The sequence below is a fragment of the Mya arenaria genome, chromosome 9, assembly GCF_026914265.1.
Source record: "Mya arenaria isolate MELC-2E11 chromosome 9, ASM2691426v1".
Lineage (NCBI taxonomy): Eukaryota > Metazoa > Mollusca > Bivalvia > Myida > Myidae > Mya > Mya arenaria.
This window is the reverse complement of record NC_069130.1, coordinates 26,678,430-26,703,166: the sequence shown is the minus strand read 5'-3', so window position 1 is coordinate 26,703,166 and position 24,737 is coordinate 26,678,430. Positions and strand designations below refer to the sequence as shown.

The 24,737-nt window shown below is 36.7% G+C and overlaps 1 protein-coding gene across 1 annotated transcript; it reads left to right on the top strand.

The window, feature by feature from the left end:
- Positions 1–19,191: 19,191 nt before the first annotated feature.
- Positions 19,192–23,251, top strand: LOC128245440 (uncharacterized). The gene is made up of 4 exons (XM_052963588.1): positions 19,192–19,977; positions 20,644–20,739; positions 21,187–21,274; positions 21,555–23,251. Exons 1-4 carry the CDS (start codon positions 19,933–19,935, stop codon positions 22,829–22,831), a joined length of 1,506 nt encoding a protein of 501 aa, XP_052819548.1. The 5' UTR covers positions 19,192–19,932; the 3' UTR covers positions 22,832–23,251.
- Positions 23,252–24,737: the final 1,486 nt, after the last annotated feature.

The following is a 24,737-nucleotide window of genomic DNA, read 5'->3' as shown; positions in this document are numbered from 1 at the left end:
ACTAGTTGAGATCTCTCAAGTGTGAACTTGTATTCAAGATCCCATCAAGTGTGAACTTAGATACTAGTTGGGATCTCTCAAGTGTGAACTTATATACTAGTTGAGATCTCTCAAGTGTGAACTTAGATACTAGTTGGGATCTCTCAAGTGTGAACTTATATACTAGTTGAGATCTCTCAAGTGTGAACTTATATACTAGTTGGGATCCCTCAAGTGCGAACTTGTATTCAATATCCCATCAAGTGTGAACCTAGATACTAGTTGAGATCTCTCAAGTGTGAACTTGTATTCAAGATCCCATCAAGTGTGAACTTAGATACTAGTTGAGATCTCTCAAGTGTGAACTTGTATTCAAGATTCCATCAAGTGTGAACTTAGATACTAGTTGGGATCTCTCAAGTGTGAACTTATATACTAGTTGAGATCTCTCAAGTGTGAACTTAGATACTAGTTGGGATCTCTCAAGTGTGAACTTATATACTAGTTGAGATCTCTCAAGTGTGAACTTATATACTAGTTGGGATCCCTCAAGTGCGAACTTTTATTCAATATCCCATCAAGTGTGAACCTAGATACTAGTTGAGATCTCTCAAGTGTGAACTTGTATTCAAGATCCCATCAAGTGTGAACTTAGATACTAGTTGAGATCTCTCAAGTGTGAACTTATATACTAGTTGGGATCCCTCAAGTGAGAACTTGTATTCAATATTCCATCAAGTGTGAACCTAATTACTAGTTGAGATCTCTCAAGTGAGAACTTGTATTCAAGATCCCATCAAGTGTGAACTTAGATACTAGTTGAGATATCTCAAGTGTGAACTTATATACTAGTTGGGATCCCTCAAGTGAGAACTTGTATTCAATATCCCATCAAGTGTAAACCTAGATACTAGTTGAGATCTCTCAAGTGAGAACTTGTATTCAAGATCTTATCAAGTGTGAACTTAGATACTAGTTGAGATCTCTCAAGTGAGAACTTGTATTCAAGATCCCATCAAGTGTGAACCTAGATACTAGTTGAGATCTCTCAAGTGAGAACTTGTATTCAAGATCCCATCAAGTGTGAACTTAGATACTTGTTGGGATCTCTCAAGTGAGAACTTGTATTCAATATCCCATCAAGTGTGAATCTAGATACTAGTTGAGATCTCTCAAGTGAGAACTTGTATTCAAGATCCCATCAAGTGTGAACTTAGATACTAGTTCAGATCTCTCAAGTGTGAACTTATATACTAGTTGGGATCTCTCAAGTGAGAACTTGTATTCAATATCCCATCAAGTGTGAACCTAGATACTAGTTGAGATCTCTCAAGTGAGAACTTGTATTCAAGATCCCATCAAGTGTGAACTTAGATACAAGTTGGGATCTTCCAAGTGTGAATTTATATACTGTTGGATCTCTCAAGTGTTAACTTATATACTAGTTGGGATCCATTAAGTGTGAACTTACATACTAGTTTGGATCCATCAAGTGTGAACTTAAATACTAGTTGGGATCCCTCAAGAGTGTGGACTTATAGACTAGTTGGTATCTCTCAAGTTTGAACTTATATACTAGTTGGGATCCATCAAGTTTGAACTTATATACTAGTTGTTATCTCTCAAGAGTGTGAACTTATATACTAGTTGTTATCCCTCAAGAGTGTGAACTTATATACTAGTTGGGATCCATGAAGTGGGAACAAACTTATATACCAGTTGGGATCCCACACGTGTGAACTGACATACTAGTTTGGACCCCTCAAGTGTGAACTTACATACTAGTTTGGATCTTTCAAGTGTGAACTTAGATACTAGTTGGGAGCTCTCAAGTGTGAACTTAGATACTAGTTTGGATCTTTCAAGTGTGAACTTACATACTAGTTGGGATCTCTCAAGTGTGAACTTAGATACTAGTTGGGATCTCTCAAGTGTGAACTTATATACTAGTTGGGATCCCTCAAGTGTGAACTAACATACTAGTTGGGATCTCTGAAGTGTGAACTTACATACTAGTTGAGATTCCTCAAGTGTGAACTAACATTCTAGTTTGGATCCCTCAAGTGTGAACTAACATACTAGTTGGGATCTCTCAAGTGTGAACTTATATACTAGTTGAGATTCCTCAAGTGTGAACTTACATACTAGTTGGGATCTCTGAAGTGTGAACTTACATACTAGTTGGGATCTCTGAAGTGTGAACTTACATACTAGTTGAGATCCCTCAAGTGTGAACTTACATACTAGTTTGGATCCCTCAATTGTTAACTTACATACTAGTTGGGATCTCTGAAGTGTGAACTTACATACTAGACCCCCTTATCTGTGAAGTTACATACTAGTTGGGATTCCTCAAGTGTTAACCTATACACTAGTTGGGATATCTCAAGTGAGAACTTACATACTAGAAACCCTAAAGTGTACACTTATATTCTAATTTTGAACTCTTGAGAAAATTTGGTCACGAAATGCTCTCAAAACCTCATGAATAAAAGACAATCTTTCTCTACAGGATAAGGTTGGCAAGACGTAAACATTACAGCTACTCTTCTATGAAGCTTATCATGCTAGTCACATTTGGATGACATAATCTGCCACAGTTTCGCACAACTGAAACTAACATTAATAGATATGCAGTACGTTCAAATTGCCGCAGTTTTGTTAAACGGTAGCAGTCAACAAATAACGGCAATTGTAAAATTCGTAAAATTAACACATCCGATTCGAACTTTACCATTTCTGTAAAGGGTCACCACCTGACATCCTATTTGACCCTTTTATTAATGGAATCATATTAAGATAACTGGGTTAATTTGTATCGTCCAAATGTGGGTACATGTGCTTTAATTAAGAAGTCATTAAACTTGATTAAGTCACTTTAAATCGCATTAATAAATTCATATTATTGGATTTGTATTACGAAAAAAATGTTAATATGATCGGACACTTTGTCTACAAATCTAAATGATAATGTATTATAAATTATAACGAATTTTTAACAAAAATGAAAAAAAAAATTAAGTTAAATTATAACGACTATTCAATACGGATGTAGATTTTATACACTCGGGTCACTGTATTATAGATAGTTTTCAGTCTGACAGATAACAAACTAATGTATAATTATACTGTACGCCCTCGACGTTTTCCTTAAAATCATACTAAGATTGCAACGAAAGTAATTTGTTTTTAGATTAATTTCCCCGTGTTTGCTGACATGCGCATGCACAAAAGAAAGTTATAAAATACGATGGTTTGAATGTAAACCTCTAGTACAGGTCCTTTTTACTTTTTACAAATGGGTGTACAGAGTATCAAGTTGCTGTGCTTTCTACAGATAATGTATCATTTTTTGTCAGTGGAATACGACTTTCTGCAATCTCTAAACTTGTCAATGTAGGGAATGGAATGAATCACGCTTTGTTTGTATGGCACAACATCCTCCTCATGTTTTTCATGTCTGGGGGATTAGGCCATCGCAAATGGATGCTGTGATTAGCGTCATCCTGCAGGTAGCTTTAGGACGCCAACAGCTAGTTTCCTTTTAAATAGATCAACACAACCTCAGAAAACTGTATGAATTAAGCTAATACAATGTAATAAGTTAAGAAGCAGTTAAATAAGCATTCAAATAGTGCTTTTTTTCGAAATTTAAGATCCTTCATCTATATAGTGTGATTGGACCCCACTTTTCACAAATCATTTTTTTCTCACAAAAATGCCAAATATGCTATCACGAAATTCACAAATCGATTTGGAACACAAGTGTACGGTTAAACAGGGATAACGCATATTATTCGCAGAAGTTGACGAACATGTTTTCTTCGTTTCATACATTTAAAATTCCCTCTTTTTTATTAAATGTATTCCTATGTCTTTGATATTTTTCTTGCTTATTTTCATATTTTTTGTTTTAAAACATCGCAAATCGTTTATAATATTCAACTTGGGTTTCACTTTGTAATTCACTAAGATGCTTTATCAATACGGATCCTGCTGCTAAACATGGAATGTATTTGGTATGGCCTGACAAAAACAAAAAATAATCCAAGAGTACACAACCGTATGATATACCTTCAAAGTCTGAAGCTGTCATATATTATAATTGTAAACGTCGCGTATGTCACAGTGTCACTAAATATAATATGATTTATCAAGATTAAAGTAGCGCACAATTAAGGGAAAATAACATTTAGTGTCATATGCCCTCCCGGAGGTCACATTTTGGCGCGGACATCAATACATCTCTCATCTTCCCTGTCTGAGAAAACAATATTTTTCATAAAAGATAACAATAAGTGACAATGGGGAATACTTTCAAAATCTATTTAGCTGACACAAATATGAAACCTTATCATCAGAAAATGAATACTGTATCTTTATTTCTATGGAGCGAATTGGAGAATAAAACTTACTGTAATTTACTGTTTATGAAGGTTATTATATTTTGGCACGCAAACCAAACCTTGAGGTGACATTACATGAAGCTAAAAAACATAAATTAATAAATTGAAGATTTTTCCCTCATCACAGCCATTTATAGGGTCAGCATCTTTTTAGAAGTGACATAAAATAAGAAATCTCAGATGTTGCAAAACTAACTTGCGATAACATCTACTATCCACGAACTTAATAAGCTAGCAGTGTTCAAATCCCATTCACCATCATGTTACACTATCTAATGCAAGGTATAATATGTCAAATCTACAATTTACATGACACCATATTGAGGGTTTGTTGGACGGATTAACCGCACTCATTTTTTTCATAAAATGCGAAACGTGACAAAATAAACCTAGCACCAAATGCAGACAAAGATAGTCTAATGATGAGCGTAACTTCTAGTTCTCTTTGCAAAAAAGAGAGAGATTCAAATATCGAAAAAACAAACATTTGAAAGTAATCGTTGACGGACCGCGCCACGTTGACATATTGAAATAAAGACATAACGCCAATTGTTAGACTCAAGCATCACAATGAAATTGATAAGAAAAAAACATTTCACCCGTACCGCAAGCTTAAAGCTGCACTCCCACAGATATACCATTTTAAAGCTGCACTCCCACAGATATACCATTTTAAAGCTGCACTCCCACAGATATACCATTTTAAAGCTGCACTCCCACAGACACTCCCACAGATATACCATTTTAAAGCTGCACTCCCACAGATATACCGTTTTAAAGCTACACTCTCACAGATATACCATTTTAAAGCTGCACTCTCACAGATATACCATTTTAAAGCTGCACTCCCTAAGATATACCATTTTAAAGCTGCACTCCTACAGATATACCATTTTAAAGCTGCACTCCCACAGATATACCATTTTAAAGCTGCACTCCCACAGATATACCATTTTAAAGCTGCACTCCCACAGACACTCTCACAGATATACCATTTTAAAGCTGCACTCTCACAGATATACCGTTTTAAAGCTACACTCTCACAGATATACCATTTTAAAGCTGGACTCTCACAGATATACCGTTTTAAAGCTGGACTCTCACAGATATACCATTTTAAAGCTGCACTCTCACAGATAGACCGTTTTAAAGCTGGACTCTCACAGATAGACCGTTTTAAAGCTGCACTCTCACAGATATACCATTTTAAAGCTGCACTCTCACAGATATACCATTTTAAAGCTGCACTCTCACAGATATACAGTTTTAAAGCTACACTCTCACAGATATACCATTCTAAAGCTGCACTCCCACAGATATACCGTTTTAAAGCTGCACTCTCACAGATATACCGTTTTAAAGCTGCACTCCCACAGATATACCATTTTAAAGCTGGACTCTCACAGATATACCGTTTTAAAGCTGTACTCTCACAGATATACCGTTTTAAAGCTGCACTCTCACATTTAGACCATTTTAAAGCTGCACTCTCATATTTAGACCATTTTAAAGCTGCACTCTCACAGATATACCGTTTTAAAGCTGCACTCTCACAGATAGACCGTTTTAAAGCTGCACTCCCACATATAGACCGTTTTAAAGCTGCACTCCCACAGATATACCATTTTAAAGCTGCACTCCCACAAATATACCATTTTAAAGCTGCACTCTCACATATAGACCATTTTAAAGCTGCACTCCCACAAATATACCATTTTAAAGCTGCACTCCCACAGATATACCATTTTAAAGCTGCACTCTCACAGATATACCATTTTAAAGCTGCACTCTCACAGATATACCATTTTAAAGCTGGACTCTCACAGATATACCATTTTAAAGCTGCACTCCCACAGATATACCATTTTAAAGCTGCACTCTCACAAATATATCATTTTAAAGCTGCACTCTCACAGATTTACCATTTTTACAACTTTTTTTTGTCTTGGAAGGAGCAAGTTTTTGCGTAAATATCTGCAAACCGATGATATAAGATTGCGGACAAAAAATCAGATCGTAGATTTTCATAGAGACACAAACCAAGTAACCAACTGAACGGAGATAAAAAAAAACAAGTGACAAACTGAACGGAGATAAAAAAAAAACCAGTGAACAACTGACTGGAAATTATAACCACGTGACCAAGTGACCGGAGTTGAAAATCAAGTGACCAACTGATCGGATATTAAAACCACATGACCAAGTTACTGGAGATAAAACATGTGACCAACTGACCGGAGATAAAAACAACAACACTTTACCGACTGACAGGAGTTAAAAATCAAGTGACCAACTGGCCGGAGATAAAAACAACAAACGGCTTACTTACCGGAGATAAAAAACAAATGACCAACTGACCTGAAATAAAAACACGTGAACAACTGACCGGAGTTAAAAAAAAAGTGACCTACTGACCGGAGATAAAACCAAGTGACCAACCGACCGGATATAAAAGACACGTGATCAACTGACTGGAGATTTAAACCACGTGACCAAGTGAACGGAGATTAAAACATGTAGCCCACTGACCTGAATTAAAAAAGAACAAGAAGTAACCAATTGACTTGGCATAAAACTATGTGATATAAACCAAGTGACCAACTGACCGCAGACAAAAAATGACCAACTGACCTTAGATAAAAGCCAAGTGACCAGCAAACCAGAAATATAAACAACGTAACCAACTGACCGGAGATAAAACAAAGTGACCAAGCAACCGGAGATAAAACCAAGTGACCAACTGGCTGGAGATTAAAACCGCGTGACCAAGTGACCTTAGATAAAAACAAGTGACCAACTGACCGGAGATAAAAAAATACAAGTGACCAACTGACCGATAATATAAACCAAGTGACCAACTGACCGGAGATAAAAATCAAGTGACAAACTGGCCGGAGATAAAGACATCGTGACCAACTGATCGGAAATAAAAAAAAAAACACGTAACCAAGTGACTGGAGATAAAAAAAAACCCATTAAACTCACTGACATGCGATAAAAAAACCCTGACCATCTGACCGGGGATAAAAAAACACACAAGTGACCTGATATAAAAAAAAAAGTTACACACTAACCTGAGACAAAAACAAGAGACCAACTGACACAACTGACCAACACGTGGCAATCTTACTGAAATTAAACATCAACTGACTGGAGATAAAAACAAGTGACCAACTGACCGGAGATATAAACAAGTGACCAACTGACCTGATATAAAAAACAAGTGACCAACTGTCCTGAGTAAAAAAATAACAACTGACTAATTTACCGATTATATAAACCACGTGACCGACTGCATGACCATATAAAGCATCGGACACAAACTTGTCGGGGGCGTTACGGTCTTACATTTTCTCATATATTACAAAAAAGTTCACCTGATAAAAGTTTTACTTATTGTGATAAAGCATTTGAAATTCCGCAATAATTTTCACATCATAAAAAGTATAAATATTGTTTACCCTTTGATAGAGATATATCCATATAAAATGTCCGACATCTTCTGGATGTCATTAATAGACTTATATCATTTGATCATATGCAATTAAAATGATAATTTGATAGAGTAAACTCATTATAATGAAAAACATTTCTTTTAACTATCTTCGGCAGCGCCAGATCGCTGATAAGTTTGGCAATGATTTATTGCATGTTTATGAACTAGCTAATAATAATGTCATATTTCATTGCTAATTGATGTTGAAGTAGAATTTCGAATATGTCCAAAATAATGAAACTGGTGTGTGAAATATTTTTTATGTTTGAAATGAGTAATTAAAACGTCAGCCTACCTATGTTTTGAGCGATTTATATTTCAAATTATCAGATATGTTTTGTGTCCCAGCTTAACTCAAAGACATTTATTACCAAATACGCAAATCTTGGACAGAAATCTTGCGAGGACCGCGGTGGTCAGACGAAAATGTTAATGAATATTAAAAAAGTGCCAAAATAGTTATGGCAATTCTGTACATGTATTTCCTGAAGTTTTCCTAGAATAATGGTTGTATAGTTTAGGTTGTTCGGTTAGCGCAGTGGTTAGCGCACTCGCTTCTCAATAATGCGACCCGAACAAGTGGGTTTTCTCTGGGTACTCCGGTTTTTCCAACAACAAGACCACACTCTCGCGTGAAATCGTGCCAACGAGAGTGATTAATATAATGTTGTTCACAGTCGTTGAAAAACAAATAAGTTAAAACTAATAATAGTTGTATTAATTTGAAAATAGGAGTTATTTATATAATATGAAAGTCCACTTATATTAGATAAAAGCCAATACTAGATACATTATATAGAAATGGACAGTGAATACATCCCTTTTTATAATTTCCAATTTTACACTTTGTATTTATGGTTTATACTACATACAAGATTTAATTAGATTTTGTTTATTTGGCGATACTTTTTATGAACTTTTTTATTTTGGAAATGATTTATGTATGTATTGACGAGACTTTAATAAAATATGAAACATATAATGACGTATGAAATATATGATAAAATATAAACATATGACTAGTCAGTGTGAGTGGCAGGAACGCGGTGACAAGGCAAAAATGTTTACAAAAAGTAAAGAAATGTTGGAAAACCTAACTTTGACTTATAAGTGTGAGTAGCAGAAATTGCGTTAAGTATAGTCAAACGAAAATGTTGAAAGATCTCAAGAGGAGTGCTGAAAATACTTGGTATGACTGGTGGTCAGGTTATTGACCAGTGCAACAACACGTGCGACATGACATACGACAAGAGGCAGCAGAAACCAAGCGAGCAATCAGAGTTTAAACGTTCATCACCAAGAACTACGGGAATCATTCAGAGCTACGGGAAACACTCACTAAGAACTACGGGACTCACATAGAGCTACGGGAATCATCAAGGACTACGGGAATCACCAAAACTACGGGAAACACATAGAGCTGCGGGAACCATCAAGAACTACGGTAATCATCAAGAACTGCGGGAATCATCAAGAACTACGGAAATCACTAAGAGCTTCGGGAATTATCAAGAACTACGGGAATCATCAAGAACTGCGGGAATCATCAAAAAATACGGGAATCACTAAGAGCTACGGGAATAATCAAAAGCTACGGGAATCATTAAAAACTACGGCAATCAACAAGAACTACGGGAATCATCAAAAACTTCGGAAATCATCAAGAGCTACGGGAAACACATAGAGCTGCGGGAATCATCAAGAGCTACGGGAAACACATAGAGCTGCGGGAATCATAAAGAACTACGGGAATCACTAATCATCAAGAGCTCGGGAATCACATAGAGCTGCGGGAATCATCAAGAACAACGGTCATCACCAAGGACTACGGAAATCACATAGAGCTTCGGTAATTAAATAGAGCTACGGGAATCATCAAGGGCTAAGGGGATCTACGGCAATCATCAAAAGTTACGGGATTCATCAAAGGCTTCTGGCTTCATCAAGAGCTACGGGAATCACCAAGAGCTACGGGAATCACATAGAGCTAGGAGAATCATCTAGAGCTACGGGGATCATCAAGAGGTACGGCAATAAACGGGAATCATCAAAAGCTACGGGAATCAACAAAAGCTACGAGAATCATCAACAGCTACGGGAATCGCAAAGAGCTACGAGAATCACCAAGAGCTACGGGAATCATCAAGCGCTATGGGAATCATCACGAGCTACGGGAATTGCAAAGATCTATGTGAAGCATCTAAAGCTACAGGAATCACCAAAAACTATGGGAATCACATAGAGCTAGGGGAATCACATAGAGCTGCGGGATCATCAAGAGCTACGGAAATCGCCAAGAGCTACGAGAATCACCAAGAGCTACGGGAATCATCAAGCGCTATGGGAATCATCAAGAGCTACGGCAATAACGGGAATCATCAAAATGTACGGGAATCAACAAAAGCTACGAGAATGATCAACAGCTACGGGAATCGCAAAGAGCTACGGGAATCATCAAGCGCTATGGGAATCATCAAGAGCTACGGTAATTGCAAAGATATATATGAAGCATCTAGAGCTACGGGAATCACCAAGAGCTGCGGAAATCACATAGAGCTGTGGCCATCCTTAAGAGCTACGGGAATCTACAGGAATCATCAAGAGCTACGGGAATCACCAAGAGCTACGGGAATCATCAAAAGCTACGGGAATCACCACGAGCTACGGGAATCTATGAGAACCATCAAGAGCTACGGTAATCACCAAGAGCTACTGTAATCAACAAGAATCATCATGAGCTACGGGAATCATCAAGAGCTACGGGAATTTACGGGAATTCTTCTTCTTCTTCTTAATCTTCTTCTTCTTCTTCTTCTTCTTCTTCTTCTTCTTCTTCTTCTTCTTCTTCTTCTTCTCCCTTCTTCTTCTTCTTCTTTAAAATTTCCTTTTATGAATGATTTTTTTACAACTCCAAAGAAAACAACAACAACTTGTTGCGTGCGACAGACGTGTTGCACGGGTATGAGGTGGTCAGGTATCGAGCTACATGGCACGTGACTCTTTTAAAGAATAAATATACACTACTGAACCCGGTGGTCAATTCACTGCACCTATAGCAATAGGCTGGGAGCTCGGAATAGGTCCTGTTTTGTATATGAGCCGTATTAGAAAATTCCACTTCTTTAAGCGAACATAGGTCGAAACTTTAACTTCGAATACTGTTATAAAATTAAAGGCTATGTAGTTCACAGAAAAACACAAAAGGAATAATAAGCAAAAAAACTACGAAGGACGGCAATAGAAATAGAAATTTTAATAAAATTGAAACCATCAAAGCGCTGTATAGTTAAGATAAATTGTAACGAACGGTGGAAGGTTATCTGTATGCAATTACAACAAAGAATGAACCTGGAGTGTCGCCGACAATGCTCATGATTTATGTATTATTATCTGAAATAAATACTTGTTAAGCCAACCCTTAAACCAGCTTAGTGTTTGAGATTATATCTAGTCTACCGACCCAGCCTTTGTTGAAATATACCGATTCACCTGATTAAAACTGCTGATTTAACAAAAAATAAAAGTACATACTGCCATCCCGAAATATAAATTGGACAAAATATAATTTCGAACACTAAGTCAAGTTGTACTATTGACGGTGATTAATTTATATGGTTAGAAGTGGTTTTATTCAGAACGTATGTCGTTGTTTATCAACTTACATGCATGCACTAACACACAATTATAATGCAATTAAACTGATATTTCAAAAAAGATATTTAATATGTAGAGTCAGATTGAGTTTAGTGAGATTAAACATGATTTTATTATAACTGAATGCGCGCACTGGAAGTAATTCTACGATCGCTCTTGAATCATTTTGCACTGCATTAAGCAATTTTTATATGAGGATCTGTAGTTCAAGAGACGATTTGTAATTAAACAACCATTGTAAATCAACTATCACAGCTATAAGTCATCTCTGTAGGTCTACTGTGAGGGCTTAAAGGGGCCTCTTCACGTTGTACAGGGTCGGACATCGAACACGTAAATTTTGTGTGAATTGTTAACAAAACGCTTGCAACAATGATGACTCATCATATCAAGTTTGAGTAAGTGCTCGATTATAAATTTATCGAAAATTGTGACATGAATATCTCTGTTTAGCCGGAGAGCGTCATCAACGTATTGGGATTTGAATAAATTTAGACTAAAAAGTACACAATTATGTTTAAGTAAATATCTGCTAGTGTCTGTTTTATTTATAAAAGTAAGTGTAAAATAAATCAATTTTAACAAAGTTTAAAAAAATAATAATGTCGCCAGTAAAATCTCAGTGAACGAGCCCCTTTAAGATACAGACGATTACACAAAGCGGTATTTATTAGGACCACCGTGTCACGTAGATGCGGTGGTAATTTCTTGTAATAATAATGCATCCGTTTCTGACGGGAAATTTAATCTTCGAAGAAAATGAAATCACAGTATGAAATATTTTCATTAAACTAATCCTTTACATATTTCATGATACTACTAAATTTACACTTCACTTCAAAACTGATTTCCCTTCTTTCGTACTTTGAGTCATTCGGTATGTTGTTACTGAAAGGACATTGATGTTACATTACGCAAAAGTCATTTATTAACAGCATGAAAAAGGATTTCGGGAGTGATTAAAAACCCATTAAGATATAGATAACAGTTATGCCATATGTAACCTCATATGTGCACTCTCTACTCGACACCCATCCGATCATATGTAAAGAAGACGTCAAGAGAGATAAAATATGAGTTTATATGAAAGATTCTCTTTCCATTAATATACAGCAATGCAGGTGCACTGTTGTATAATTGTACACATGTAACTCACACTCGCTTAAAGACCCCAACTTTCCACCCTAGGTCATGTGACAGCGTCAGAGGTCACATGACTGCAACAATATGGTACCAAGGTGAACATTTTAACTGGCGGGTAATTATAGTATCAAATACCTGTGATTAATGTTAGGTAATGTTGTAAACCATTTTCTTGTCATAGGCAGGTAATTCTACCCGAAACTAATTACACATACATTGCCGTGACAGGCCATGAGGGGAGATCGGATCGCAAGATTTGTTTTAGAAGGTGATGGGAAAAGGACATTGTAACAAAACGTATAGCGAAACATATGTACACAATGTTGATTAACTGTGAGCGTGACATTAATGATGTTGGAGACATCGAGGTCTAAGATATGGACGATAAAGCAGAAATCCAATAGTGACAAATTAATGGAAGATAGATTTACGATAATGTAAACCAAGCATATTAAAAATATATACAAACGATACTATCATAAAATAAATTAGCTTTACAGATACAGATACACAATTTATTCTCGATTCATCTGAAATTTTAAAAGACCAGACAGTAGATAAATGTATAACACCTATGTGTAAAGAAAGGACACCGCCATGTATACCACATATGGTCAAAGAAAGGGCGCCACCATGTATACCACATATGGTCAAAGAAAGGACACCACCATGTAAACCACATATGGTCAAAGAAAGGACACCACCATGTAAACCACATATGGTCAAAGAAAGGACACCAACATGTAAATCACATATGGTCAAGGAAAGGACACCAACATGTATACCACATATGGTCAAAGACACCACCATGTAAACCACATATGGTCAAAGAAAGGACAACACCATATAAACCACATATGGTCAAAGAAAGGACACCACCATGTAAACCACATATGGTCAAAGAAAGGACACCACCATGTAAACCACATATGGTCAAAGAAAGGACACCAACATGTAAACCACAAATGGTCAAAGAAAGGACACCACAATGTATACCACATATGGTCAAAGAAAGGACACCACCATGAAAACCACATATGGTCAAAGAAAGGACATCACCATGTATACCACATATGGTCAAAGAAAGGACACCACCATGTATACCACATATGGTCAACGAAAGGACATCACCATGTATACCACATATGGTCAGAGAAAGGGCTTCACCATGTAAACCACATATGGTCAAAGAAAGGACACCACCATGTAAACCACATATGGTCAAAGAAAGGACACCAACATGTATACCACATATGGTCAAAGAAAGGACACCACCATATAAACCACATATGGTCAAAGAAAGGACACCACCATGTAAACCACATATGGTCAAAGAAAGGGCTCCACAATGTATACCACATATGGTCAAAGAAAGGACACCACCATGAAAACCACATATGGTCAAAAAAAGGACACCACCATGTAAACCACATATGGTCAAAGAAAGGACACCACCATGTAAACCACATATGGTCAAAGAAAGGGTTCCGCCATGTATACCACATATGGTCAAAGAAAGGACACCACCATGAAAACCACATATGGTCAAAGAAAGGACACCACCATGTAAACCACATATGGTCAAAGAAAGGACACCACCATGTAAACCACATATGGTCAAAGAAAGGACATCACCATGTATACCACATATGGTCAAAGAAAGGACACCACCATGTATACCACATATGGTCAAAGAAAGGACACCACCATGTATACCACATATGGTAAAAGAAAGGACATCTCCATGTAAACCACATATGGTCAAAGAAAGGACATCACCATGTAAACCTCATATGGTCAAAGAAAGGGTTCCGCCATGCATACCACATAGGGTCAAAGAAAGGGCTTCACCATGTATACCACATATGGTCAAAGAATGGACACCACCATGTAAACCACATATGGTCAAAGAAAGGGCTTCACCATGTATACCACATATGGTCAAAGAAAGGACACCACCATGTAAACCACATATGGTCAAAGAAAGGGCTTCACCATGTAAACCACATATGGTCAAAGAAAGGGTTCCGCCATGTATACCACATATGGTCAAGGAAAGGGCTCCAACATGTATTCCACATATGGTCAAAGAAAGGACACCACCATGTATACCACATATGGTCAAAGAAAGGACACCACCATGTATACCACATATGGTCAAAGAAAGGACACCAACATGTAAACCACATATGGTCAAGGAAAGGACACCACCATGTATACCACATATGGTCAAAGAAAGGACACCACCATGTAAACAACATATGGTCAAGGAAAGGACACCACCATGTATACCACATATGGTCAAAGAAAGGACACCACCATGTAAACCACATATGGTCAAAGAAAGGACACCACCATGTATACCACATATGGTCAAGGAAAGGACACCACCATGTAAACCACATATGGTCAAAGAAAGGACACCAACATGTATACCACATATGGTCAAGGAAAGGACACCACCATGTATACCACATATGGTCAAAGAAAGGACACCACCATGTAAACCACATATGGTCAAAGAAAGGGCTCCACCATGTATACCACATATGGTCAAAGAAAGGACACCACCATGTAAACCACATATGGTCAAAGAAAGGACACCAACATGTAAACCACATATGGTCAAGGAAAGGACACCAACATGTATACCACATATGGTCAAAGAAAGGACACCACCAAGTAAACCACATATGGTCAAAGAAAGGACACCACCATGTAAACCACATATGGTCAAGGAAAGGACACCACCATGTATACCACATATGGCCAAAGAAAGGGTGTCGCCATGTATACCACATATGGTCAAAGAAAGGGCTCCACTATGTATACCACATATGGTCAAGGAAAGGACACTACCATGTAAACCACATATGGTCAAAGAAAGGACACCACCAAGTAAACCACATATGGTCAAAGAAAGGACACCACCAAGTAAACCACATATGGTCAAAGAAAGGACACCAACATGTATACCACATATGGTCAAAGAAAGGACACCACCATGTAAACCACATATGGTCAAAGAAAGGACACCACCATGTAAACCACATATGGTCAAAGAAAGGACACCACCATGTATACCACATATGGCCAAAGAAAGGACACCACTATGTAAACCACATATGGTCAAAGAAAGGACACCACCATGTAAACCACATATGGTCAAAGAAAGGACACCACCATGTAAACCACATATGGTCAAAGAAAGGACACCACCATGTAAACCACATATGGTCAAAGAAAGGACATCACCATGTAAACCACATATGGTCAAAAAAGGACACCAACATGTAAACCACATATGGTCAAAGAAAGGACACCACCATGTAAACCACATATGGTCAAAGAAAGGACATCACCATGTAAACCACATATGGTCAAAGAAAGGACACCACCATGTAAACCACATATGGTCAAAGAAAGGACATCACCATGTAAACCACATATGATCAAAGAAAGGACACCAACATGTAAACCACATATGGTCAAGGACACCACCATGTAAACCACATATGGTCAAAGAAAGGACATTACCTAGTATACCACATATGGCCAAAAAAAGGACACCACCATGTAAACCACATATGGTCAAAGAAAGGACACCACCATATAAACCACATATGGTCAAAGAAAGGACACCACCATGTAAACCACATATGGTCAAAGAGAGGACACCAACATGTAAACCACATATGGTCAAAAAAGGGTTCCACCATGTATACCACATATGGTCAAATAAAGGACACCACCATGTAAACCACATATGGTCAAAGAAAGGACACCACCATGTAAACCACATATGATCAAAGAAAGGACACCAACATGTATACCACATATGGTCAAAGAAAGGACACCATCATGTAAACCACATATGGTCAAAGAAAGGACACTACCAAGTATACCACATATGGTCAAAGAAAGGACATCACCATGTATACCACATATGGTCAAATAAAGGACACCACCAAGTATACCACATATGGTCAAAGAAAGAACACCACCATGTATACCACATATGGTCAAAGAAAGGACACCACCATGTAAACCACATATGGTCAAAGAAAGGCACCACCATGTATACCAGATATGGTCAAAGAAAGAGCACTTTAATCTATACCAAATATGGTCAAAGAAAGGGCTCCTCCTTCTATACTATATATGGTCAAAGAAAGGGCTCCTCCTTCTATACCATATATGGTCAAAGAAAGGGCTCCTCCTTCTATACCATATATGGTCAAAGAAAGGGCACCTCCTTCTATACAAAATATGGTCAAAGAAAGGGCTCCTCCTACTAAACCATATATGGTCAAAGAAAGGGCACCTCCTTCTATACCATATATGGTCAAAGAAAGGGCACCTCCTACTAAACCATATATGGTCAAAGAATGGGCACCACAATGTATACCATATATGGTTAAGAAAGGGGCTCCACCATGTTAAAAATGTAAAAAGGAAAATCCCACGCAAGACGTTGTTTAGATTTTATTTACATTTTGAATGTTTTTTAATCATGTTTTCATGCATATATAGGAGATGACATCTCTATGTTAAACAACACGACAACATTGTTAAGCACAAAATGCAAACACCTTTGATCTGCAATTGCAAGCATGTCAGATGATTTACTCGCTTAAGGTTATACATATCATGCGTACATCAATCTGATTTGTACAAGACAGACAGACCTGGTCAAAATTTGCACTAAGACTACACTATCTCGGGAGTTATCTCGACCTCAAAACAGCAGTGTCCGTCTTAATTTGTATTTCATTAGAGCAATGAATTATAACGTCTTAAATCCGCCAAAGGGTCTGCTCTTGTAATGGTCACTTGCCCGTACATAAACCTCTGACGACGCTCAATGACCGCTCGACCTTTGGTTTAACGGTAATAAACTCGCAATTTCGGGCTCGGATGACCAAACGCGCTTCAAGCTCTCAATCGGAGAGTGTCAGTGTAAGACACGCTTTCCAAAAAACCAATGCCTTAAAACGGTTCTTGGTTGAACCATGCTAACAAACTGGCATATATACAACTAAACGAATCTGGTCATACACTGGTCATCAGCTGTATCAAATCCTGGACCATCGATTTTAAAATATCTTTAATAGCGCCTCATTTGATAAAGCTTTTAAGGATAAGAGGGAGTACAAAGGTATTACATTATGCTCTTGAATTGATCATCAACGATAACAAGGGTGCGGTTGGATCTAAAAGAGACGCATTGACAACATGTATTATTAAAATGTGTCCAATCTGAGTAACCATATTCAATTTTGTACACTAACACCAAACACTAACTTAACGAAGCTTTGTACTTCAACCGTCTATACGTTTGTTAAATGACTTATCTCATAAATATAAAGGAGACTCTTTCTCCTAATTATGAAATTCTAAGTTCTAACAAGGAGATACTAACAGTGATATCTATGATATAGTATCACTAAATAAGGAGGCAATGAACTCGGAAACAAGTATATGTTCTTCATGCTCGTATCTCCCAATTACGATCGTATTACGATCGTATCTCCTAATTAGGAGATTCTAAGTTCTTATAAGGATATAATAAAAGTATATTTATGATTTAATACCATTAAATAAGGAGTTCATGGGCCCAGAACCAAGTATCTGTTAATCATGCTTTAGTATCACTTAATTTTCAATCAACATCTCCCTAATACGATCGTTTCTCCTAATTGGGACTTAGTTTTTCCTAACTGGGAGATATGATATTGTCATAAGGACTTACTATTACCTTATTGCGAGATAGTATATGTCAAAGAAAGTATATGTGTTGGCAGTAAGACGCTTCCATAGTTACTGTACCATAGTTACCATAGTTACTGGCACATACTTATAAGAACAGAAATCTATAAATTATCGCTTTAAATCACGCATTTTTCAATAGTTCTAAAGTAATATGACATCATTTTGTCAACACATCCTCGTACATGTTTAATACATGCTGTGGGATCTATTTTATTTTCATTTCACATACTGTTTGTCAATTACTGCACCGATCATTTGTAGTCGAATGCAATACACTTATAAAGCATATACAATTAACTTCAACGTTAACTAGTTGTATTTAACCAACAGCAATAAAGAACAATACACGGATTCATTTCATAAAATCATTTCTGCTTGTTAAGCAGTCCTGTCAAACAAAAAACCCAGCGCAAGACTGTTAAACCACTTTCCCACGATTTGAGAAAGCGCAAGAGACACTTAATAAATAATCACCTGACGCTGTTAAGGACATCTCCATAGGTATGTAAGATTAATGGCAGTTTTGGATGAACTTTAGCGTTTCGTTTACCTGCGCAAAGGGGCGGAGAATTCCCACGTTTAAGCTTCTATCTACGCCACGCGCCGTGTCTGTCAATCAAAGTCGCACGCGCTTTCTGTGACCATAATTGTCGATTTCATTTGCCAAAAGACCACGCGTTATTTCACGCGACATGCACTCGACCAATGGCGTAAGCCTCTTCTGTCGCACTTTGAGTTTTATCTATCGCTTGGCTTGGTCGCTCAAACTTGTCTATCTTAAATGAGGAAGATACAGGTGCATCATCAAATCTGAAGACCATGGGAATTTGAGCAAGTTCAGACTTGTTATGGAAATAAACAAAAGATATGTGTGATTGATGCAAGCAGGGGCTTGACTAAATAAAAAACACATATATAAAAGTCTTAAAAGTATATATTTGCTCATTTATTTATGCAGAACTTATACGAGTTCACTAGATTGGATAACTGACGAAAATCATACATATTTTATGGAAATATTCTAAGCAAACAACGGATTGTTTTCAATACATTACAACGGAACAATATCTTCATACATTAGATATCGCTGAGTTCATATGAAGACAGGTATTAAGTGTGTCAGACGTACGCATTCCACTGTAGTTGGACCTCGGCTATTAGGCACACGAACAAATCTTCTAGCAAGTGTGACAAAGAGAGGATCATCATTGGCCATACATGTGCCAGACTTTTGTGGCGTATGGACGATTTGTGGAAGACATTGTTGGACCTAAGTTATTAGGCACACGAACAAATCTTTCAGCAAGCCTGACAAGGAGAGGGTCATCATTGGCCATACGTGTGCCGGACTTTTTGTGTCGTATGGACAATTTACGGAAGACAGCCTCTTGAAGAAAAAATGTTTCCTATTTATGTTGTATTTTTACTTCAACAAATAGTTTGACGTCTGAAAGTTATTTGAACAACAACATACCCGCAAAGATGTTGTCGGAAAAACCGAGAGTTGGTCTGTCGGAAACACGAAAGGTAATTATCAAGAAACAGTACATCCACTATGATACCGGATAAAATATTGGATATATAAAGGCTATGGTCAAAGCAATTATTCAGGGGTGAATTGAGTTGAATCGGTGTAAAGATATTGACTTAATTGAAGAAACAGATAAAATAAAACAGCTATTAACATTCGTTTAAAATGTGAGACCAGTTTACTTGGTCATTGTTCTTGGTCAGTGATGAATTAATAACGTTAGAAAAGACGATCGTTTTTTTTTTCAAATACAATTATAGTTGCAATGTATGTGTTGTTTTTTAAATTACTAAAATAGCAATTAACATTCGATTAATATGTGAGACCAGTTTACTTGGTCATAGTTCTTGGTCAATGATGACTATTAGATTAGAACAAACAATCGGGTTTTCAACTACAATAGTTATTATGTGTGTTATTTTAAATTTAGCTAAAACAGCAATTAACATTCGATTAAGATGTGAGACCAGTTCACTTGGTCATAGTTATTAGTCTATGATGAATTAATTAGATAAGAACAAACGATCGGTTTTTCAAAAACAATAGTTATTTTGTGTGTTATTTTAAATTAAGATAAACTAGCAATTATATAAATAAATACAAATGAATATTTTTCTTGACATTTTAATTTCGAAATGCTGATTTTTACCAAATTATTTTAGGTGACAAAGTCGACGATGGAGAAGAAAAGACGAGCCAGAATCAACTCCAGTTTGACTGAGCTGAAAAATATTCTGGCTGGGATGGTCACTAATAAGGTATTTAAATAGCTTTGACGCCTGTATGAAATAATTTACCGATCATGGATATAAAGCCGATCGAAAAATCAAACACCTTAAATCAAGAATACGTAAAATAAATTTAGTACTTAAACTACCTAAATCGACAGGCACAAGAGTGATAATGATTCGATTTTTATGCAGTTTAAAAGTGATTTTATTCCGAATTAAACACATATAACGCAAAATCAATGTCTTAATCAATATATAATATTCAAAGCTGTAAATGTAATTTTTCATATTGAAAGCACAATTCGAAATGGTTCAGTCATTTGCGTAAGCAAGAGTGGATCTTGTTGGGTTTTTTTTCTTATTGTCTTTTGGACTCGTTGCCAGAACAATACGAACATGTAGACGAAATGATGAAACAATGTATTTCAGGAATATCAGTTTCAATGTTAATGTGAGTTTGATATTTCCTTTAAGGGTGAGAGGTTCGAAAAAATGGAGAAAGCAGATATTTTGGAAATGACAGTCAGTTGTGTTCGACAACTACAACGCCAGTCACAAACAGGTAATAAACACCAGAACTGTATATCATCTAATGGAAGAACACTATCTAAGCCACATAAACATGCATACTAATTAATACATTATAGTATTAATACAGCTACATTCATATACGGTTTCAACTTCAAATACAAGCATTCCTTTATTCTGTCGTAACAAGCGGATACTCCTGATCTCAGATTACATTAGCTTACAATAGAGAAAGTACGCCATTTACTCTAAGATTTATGTTCGGCTATAAAAAATACGAAAGGTGATTTAATTCACTTACAATTTTTCACCAGGTGACCAGATGTCCCCAGTACCGAGCGACGAAGAATATAAAAGCGGTATAGACACTTGCGTTAGCGAGGTGATAAAAATGCTAACCTCAAATGATCTTGGAAACACCGACCCTGAAATTAAAACCAAGCTGATCGACCATTTAGCAAACAAACTATGTACGCCAATATACCCAAACCCTGCCCAGAGTGAATCTCCGGGTTCGATGCAAACTCATGATGTTTTAAATTCCACTGTCGATCGCTTTGGTAAAAACAGACTTGGAGTTCTAAAGAAACCGTCGGAAGACCTGGGAATAAGTCCACATGTTCAGCAATACAATCCAAATTCAGAGATATCTGCGAACGAGCCTAGTCTCGTCTCCTCTCCTAATGTGGTGGGCGCAAGTCTCGTCTCCTCTCCTAATGTGGTGGGCGCAAGCCCTCAACCTATCTACCAAGTGACCACGGTGCCATTCAGCAACTTCAGTCCCTCAGACAACACAGTAAAGTCATCCATGGATTCAAATCAGTTGACGACATCCCATTCAAATATTTCAACGGTGCCTCTAACAATTCTTGTCCCAGCTAATTTCTGCTCAACCCAACTTGGAACTACTTTCTGCTCAACTCAACTTGGTACTACTTGTATGATACCGGTAGCGTGGACCGGTGCTAGTTCAAACTATCCGCAGCAACAAACTAATGACTATTCCACTATCGGTGCGCCTTTGTCTTCCTATGTTTCAAACATATCTCCACAACAACTACTGAATCTCTCTCCGCCGTTTGGTTCGCAAATCACTCCAATTCAAACGTACACTATTCCAGAAAATGTGCCTGACAGTGAAATGGACACAGCTGCAACATTACAAACCATAACTTCCGATCAGATTGAGTCATCAGTGGTCAAAGATAATAACAGTAAAGGTAACGAGACCAGAAATAGCCATGAAATGGTTGGTGTTAAATTTTATAAACCAAAATCAAGTGTTATTCGACCTACACCTTTGTTCAAAGAAAGATGCAACAGGTCAGACACCGTCAGTTCAATCGTCTTTGATGGTAACCAGACACGCGATACAGCTATGAGGACGGACCGGGCTAGTGCTGAAGAATTCAGAGAAAAGGTGCAAACATTTCAGAGTAACACTACCACCACCACCACCACTGATCATACTGGGAGTATTCGTTCTAACGTGATACAAGCCCATAATCCAAATAATAGAAGTGATGAAACTGGTGGTCGTGATAATGATAATAACCCGCACGTAGATTCAAGTGTTTGGCGTCCATGGTAGATTCAAGTCTTTGGTGTCCATAGTAGATTCAAGTGTTTGTCGTCCATGGTATATTCAAGAGTTTGGCGTCCATGGTAGATTCAAGTGTTTGGCGTCCAAGGTAGATTCAAGAGTTTGGCGTTCATAGTAGATTCAAGTCCATGGTGAACAATGATATTTATTTAATTGATATCGTTTAAACGTGAATCATGTTTTCGCAAATTTAGTGTTACAATTAAGATAATTTCTTTTGTTTAAGTTTTTATAATTAAAAGGCTAGCAACCTTATTGATAACTATTTTGTTTTTTTAAACATATTCTGTGATAATAGAGAATTTAATATTATTTTGAAAAAACCTTACATATCGGTGTTCATGTGATATCATAAATGTTATATTGAAAATATATTGCTCGTTTTTGAAATAAAAAGAACACGTTTTATGTTGTTTTGTTTCCATTACATTTTGTTTGCAAAATAAATCATTTATTATTAATAAACGTTTATCGACTATAATGTATTTTCTAAATGTATGTTCCTGCGGATTCAGAGAGTATGACAAGGTGGTTACCGCACACAACTACTTTCTGACAATTCTGAGTCGAACTGTTTATTTTCACATTCACAAGTTGGTAACATACCAGTTTGAAATACATTGTTACGACCTGTATGACGATAAACTAATGTATTTGCACCAGCTGACTCCCACTCTGACAGCAACGATGTTACTTGTTAAACCAACAAAAATGCATGTATTATTGACACCTCTAATGAAGTGAAAGAAACTGAACGTTCACTCTAACAACGATTGAAACCACAAAAAATGTATAAAAAACACAATCCAAATTATGTACAATCCTTGACAATCTAACATTTATATTTTATACAAATGAAACACAAACATGTCGGGGCAGAAGAAATCGCAATAAAATGAAATGTTATATATTACATTAAATATCTGCTCGTTCGATTATTACTCACATGATTGTCGTTCCGTTCCTGTTTCCTGATCATATGATAAATCCCTATTTATAAATTAAGGATGTGAATGGAGATCCGGAATTGTTTTGGGCTGACTGTGAGCTATTGTTTGTAGATGGATTGCGATAAATAAAATACGAATTCGAATATCGTATAGTACATGGTTAAGTTGCTAACAGTAAAATATACTGCCATGGCTAACATATTCACTGTTGCTTTTTACTCTTTAAGCGTTGATTGATTTCCAAAGATTCACTAGGGACAATTAAAGCCCCATTGTTTTGTTTGGCCAGATTTTTTGCTAATGCTTACGAATAAGGAAATAAATACTAACTTGAACGTCTCTTGAAGTAACATTCTTATTTAATATCAAAACATCAACATCACAAACATAAATCTTGAGTGATTAACTTTTAACTAATTACTAACTTATGCATTTATGGAAAATGTTAATTACTGATAACACGATTGTAACCGTGTATTTAATAGCTGAAAATGCAAAAATATTAAATGATTGGTGAATGCTAAAAGGTTTACCCCGATCTACTATCGATTCAAAAGGTAGAATACCGTGTGTTTTGTACCTAATTAATAAATTAAATTCGGTTTCCTTCATAAATACCATTGTTTTACTAATTGTATTCATCCTTTTTGGTATATTAAAACAATTGTATTAATTGTGGTAAATCTTACTTGGGAGTAAGAGTGCATCTTTAAAACCTTTTTGCCCGATGGCAATGAATGTCGTCTAGAATAATAACTTTGCTCTAAACCATGTTCAATTTATCCATACAAAAACAAAGTATACAATTGCAAACTTTACAACTGCTGTTGCTAGGTTGGTGGAGTTCAATGTTATTTCGTAAATGGTTTTATTGTGTATAACGTCGTACGCAAATGCTTCTGTCGTGCAGCGATAACGGCTTGGAGTGGTATTCAATATGCCCT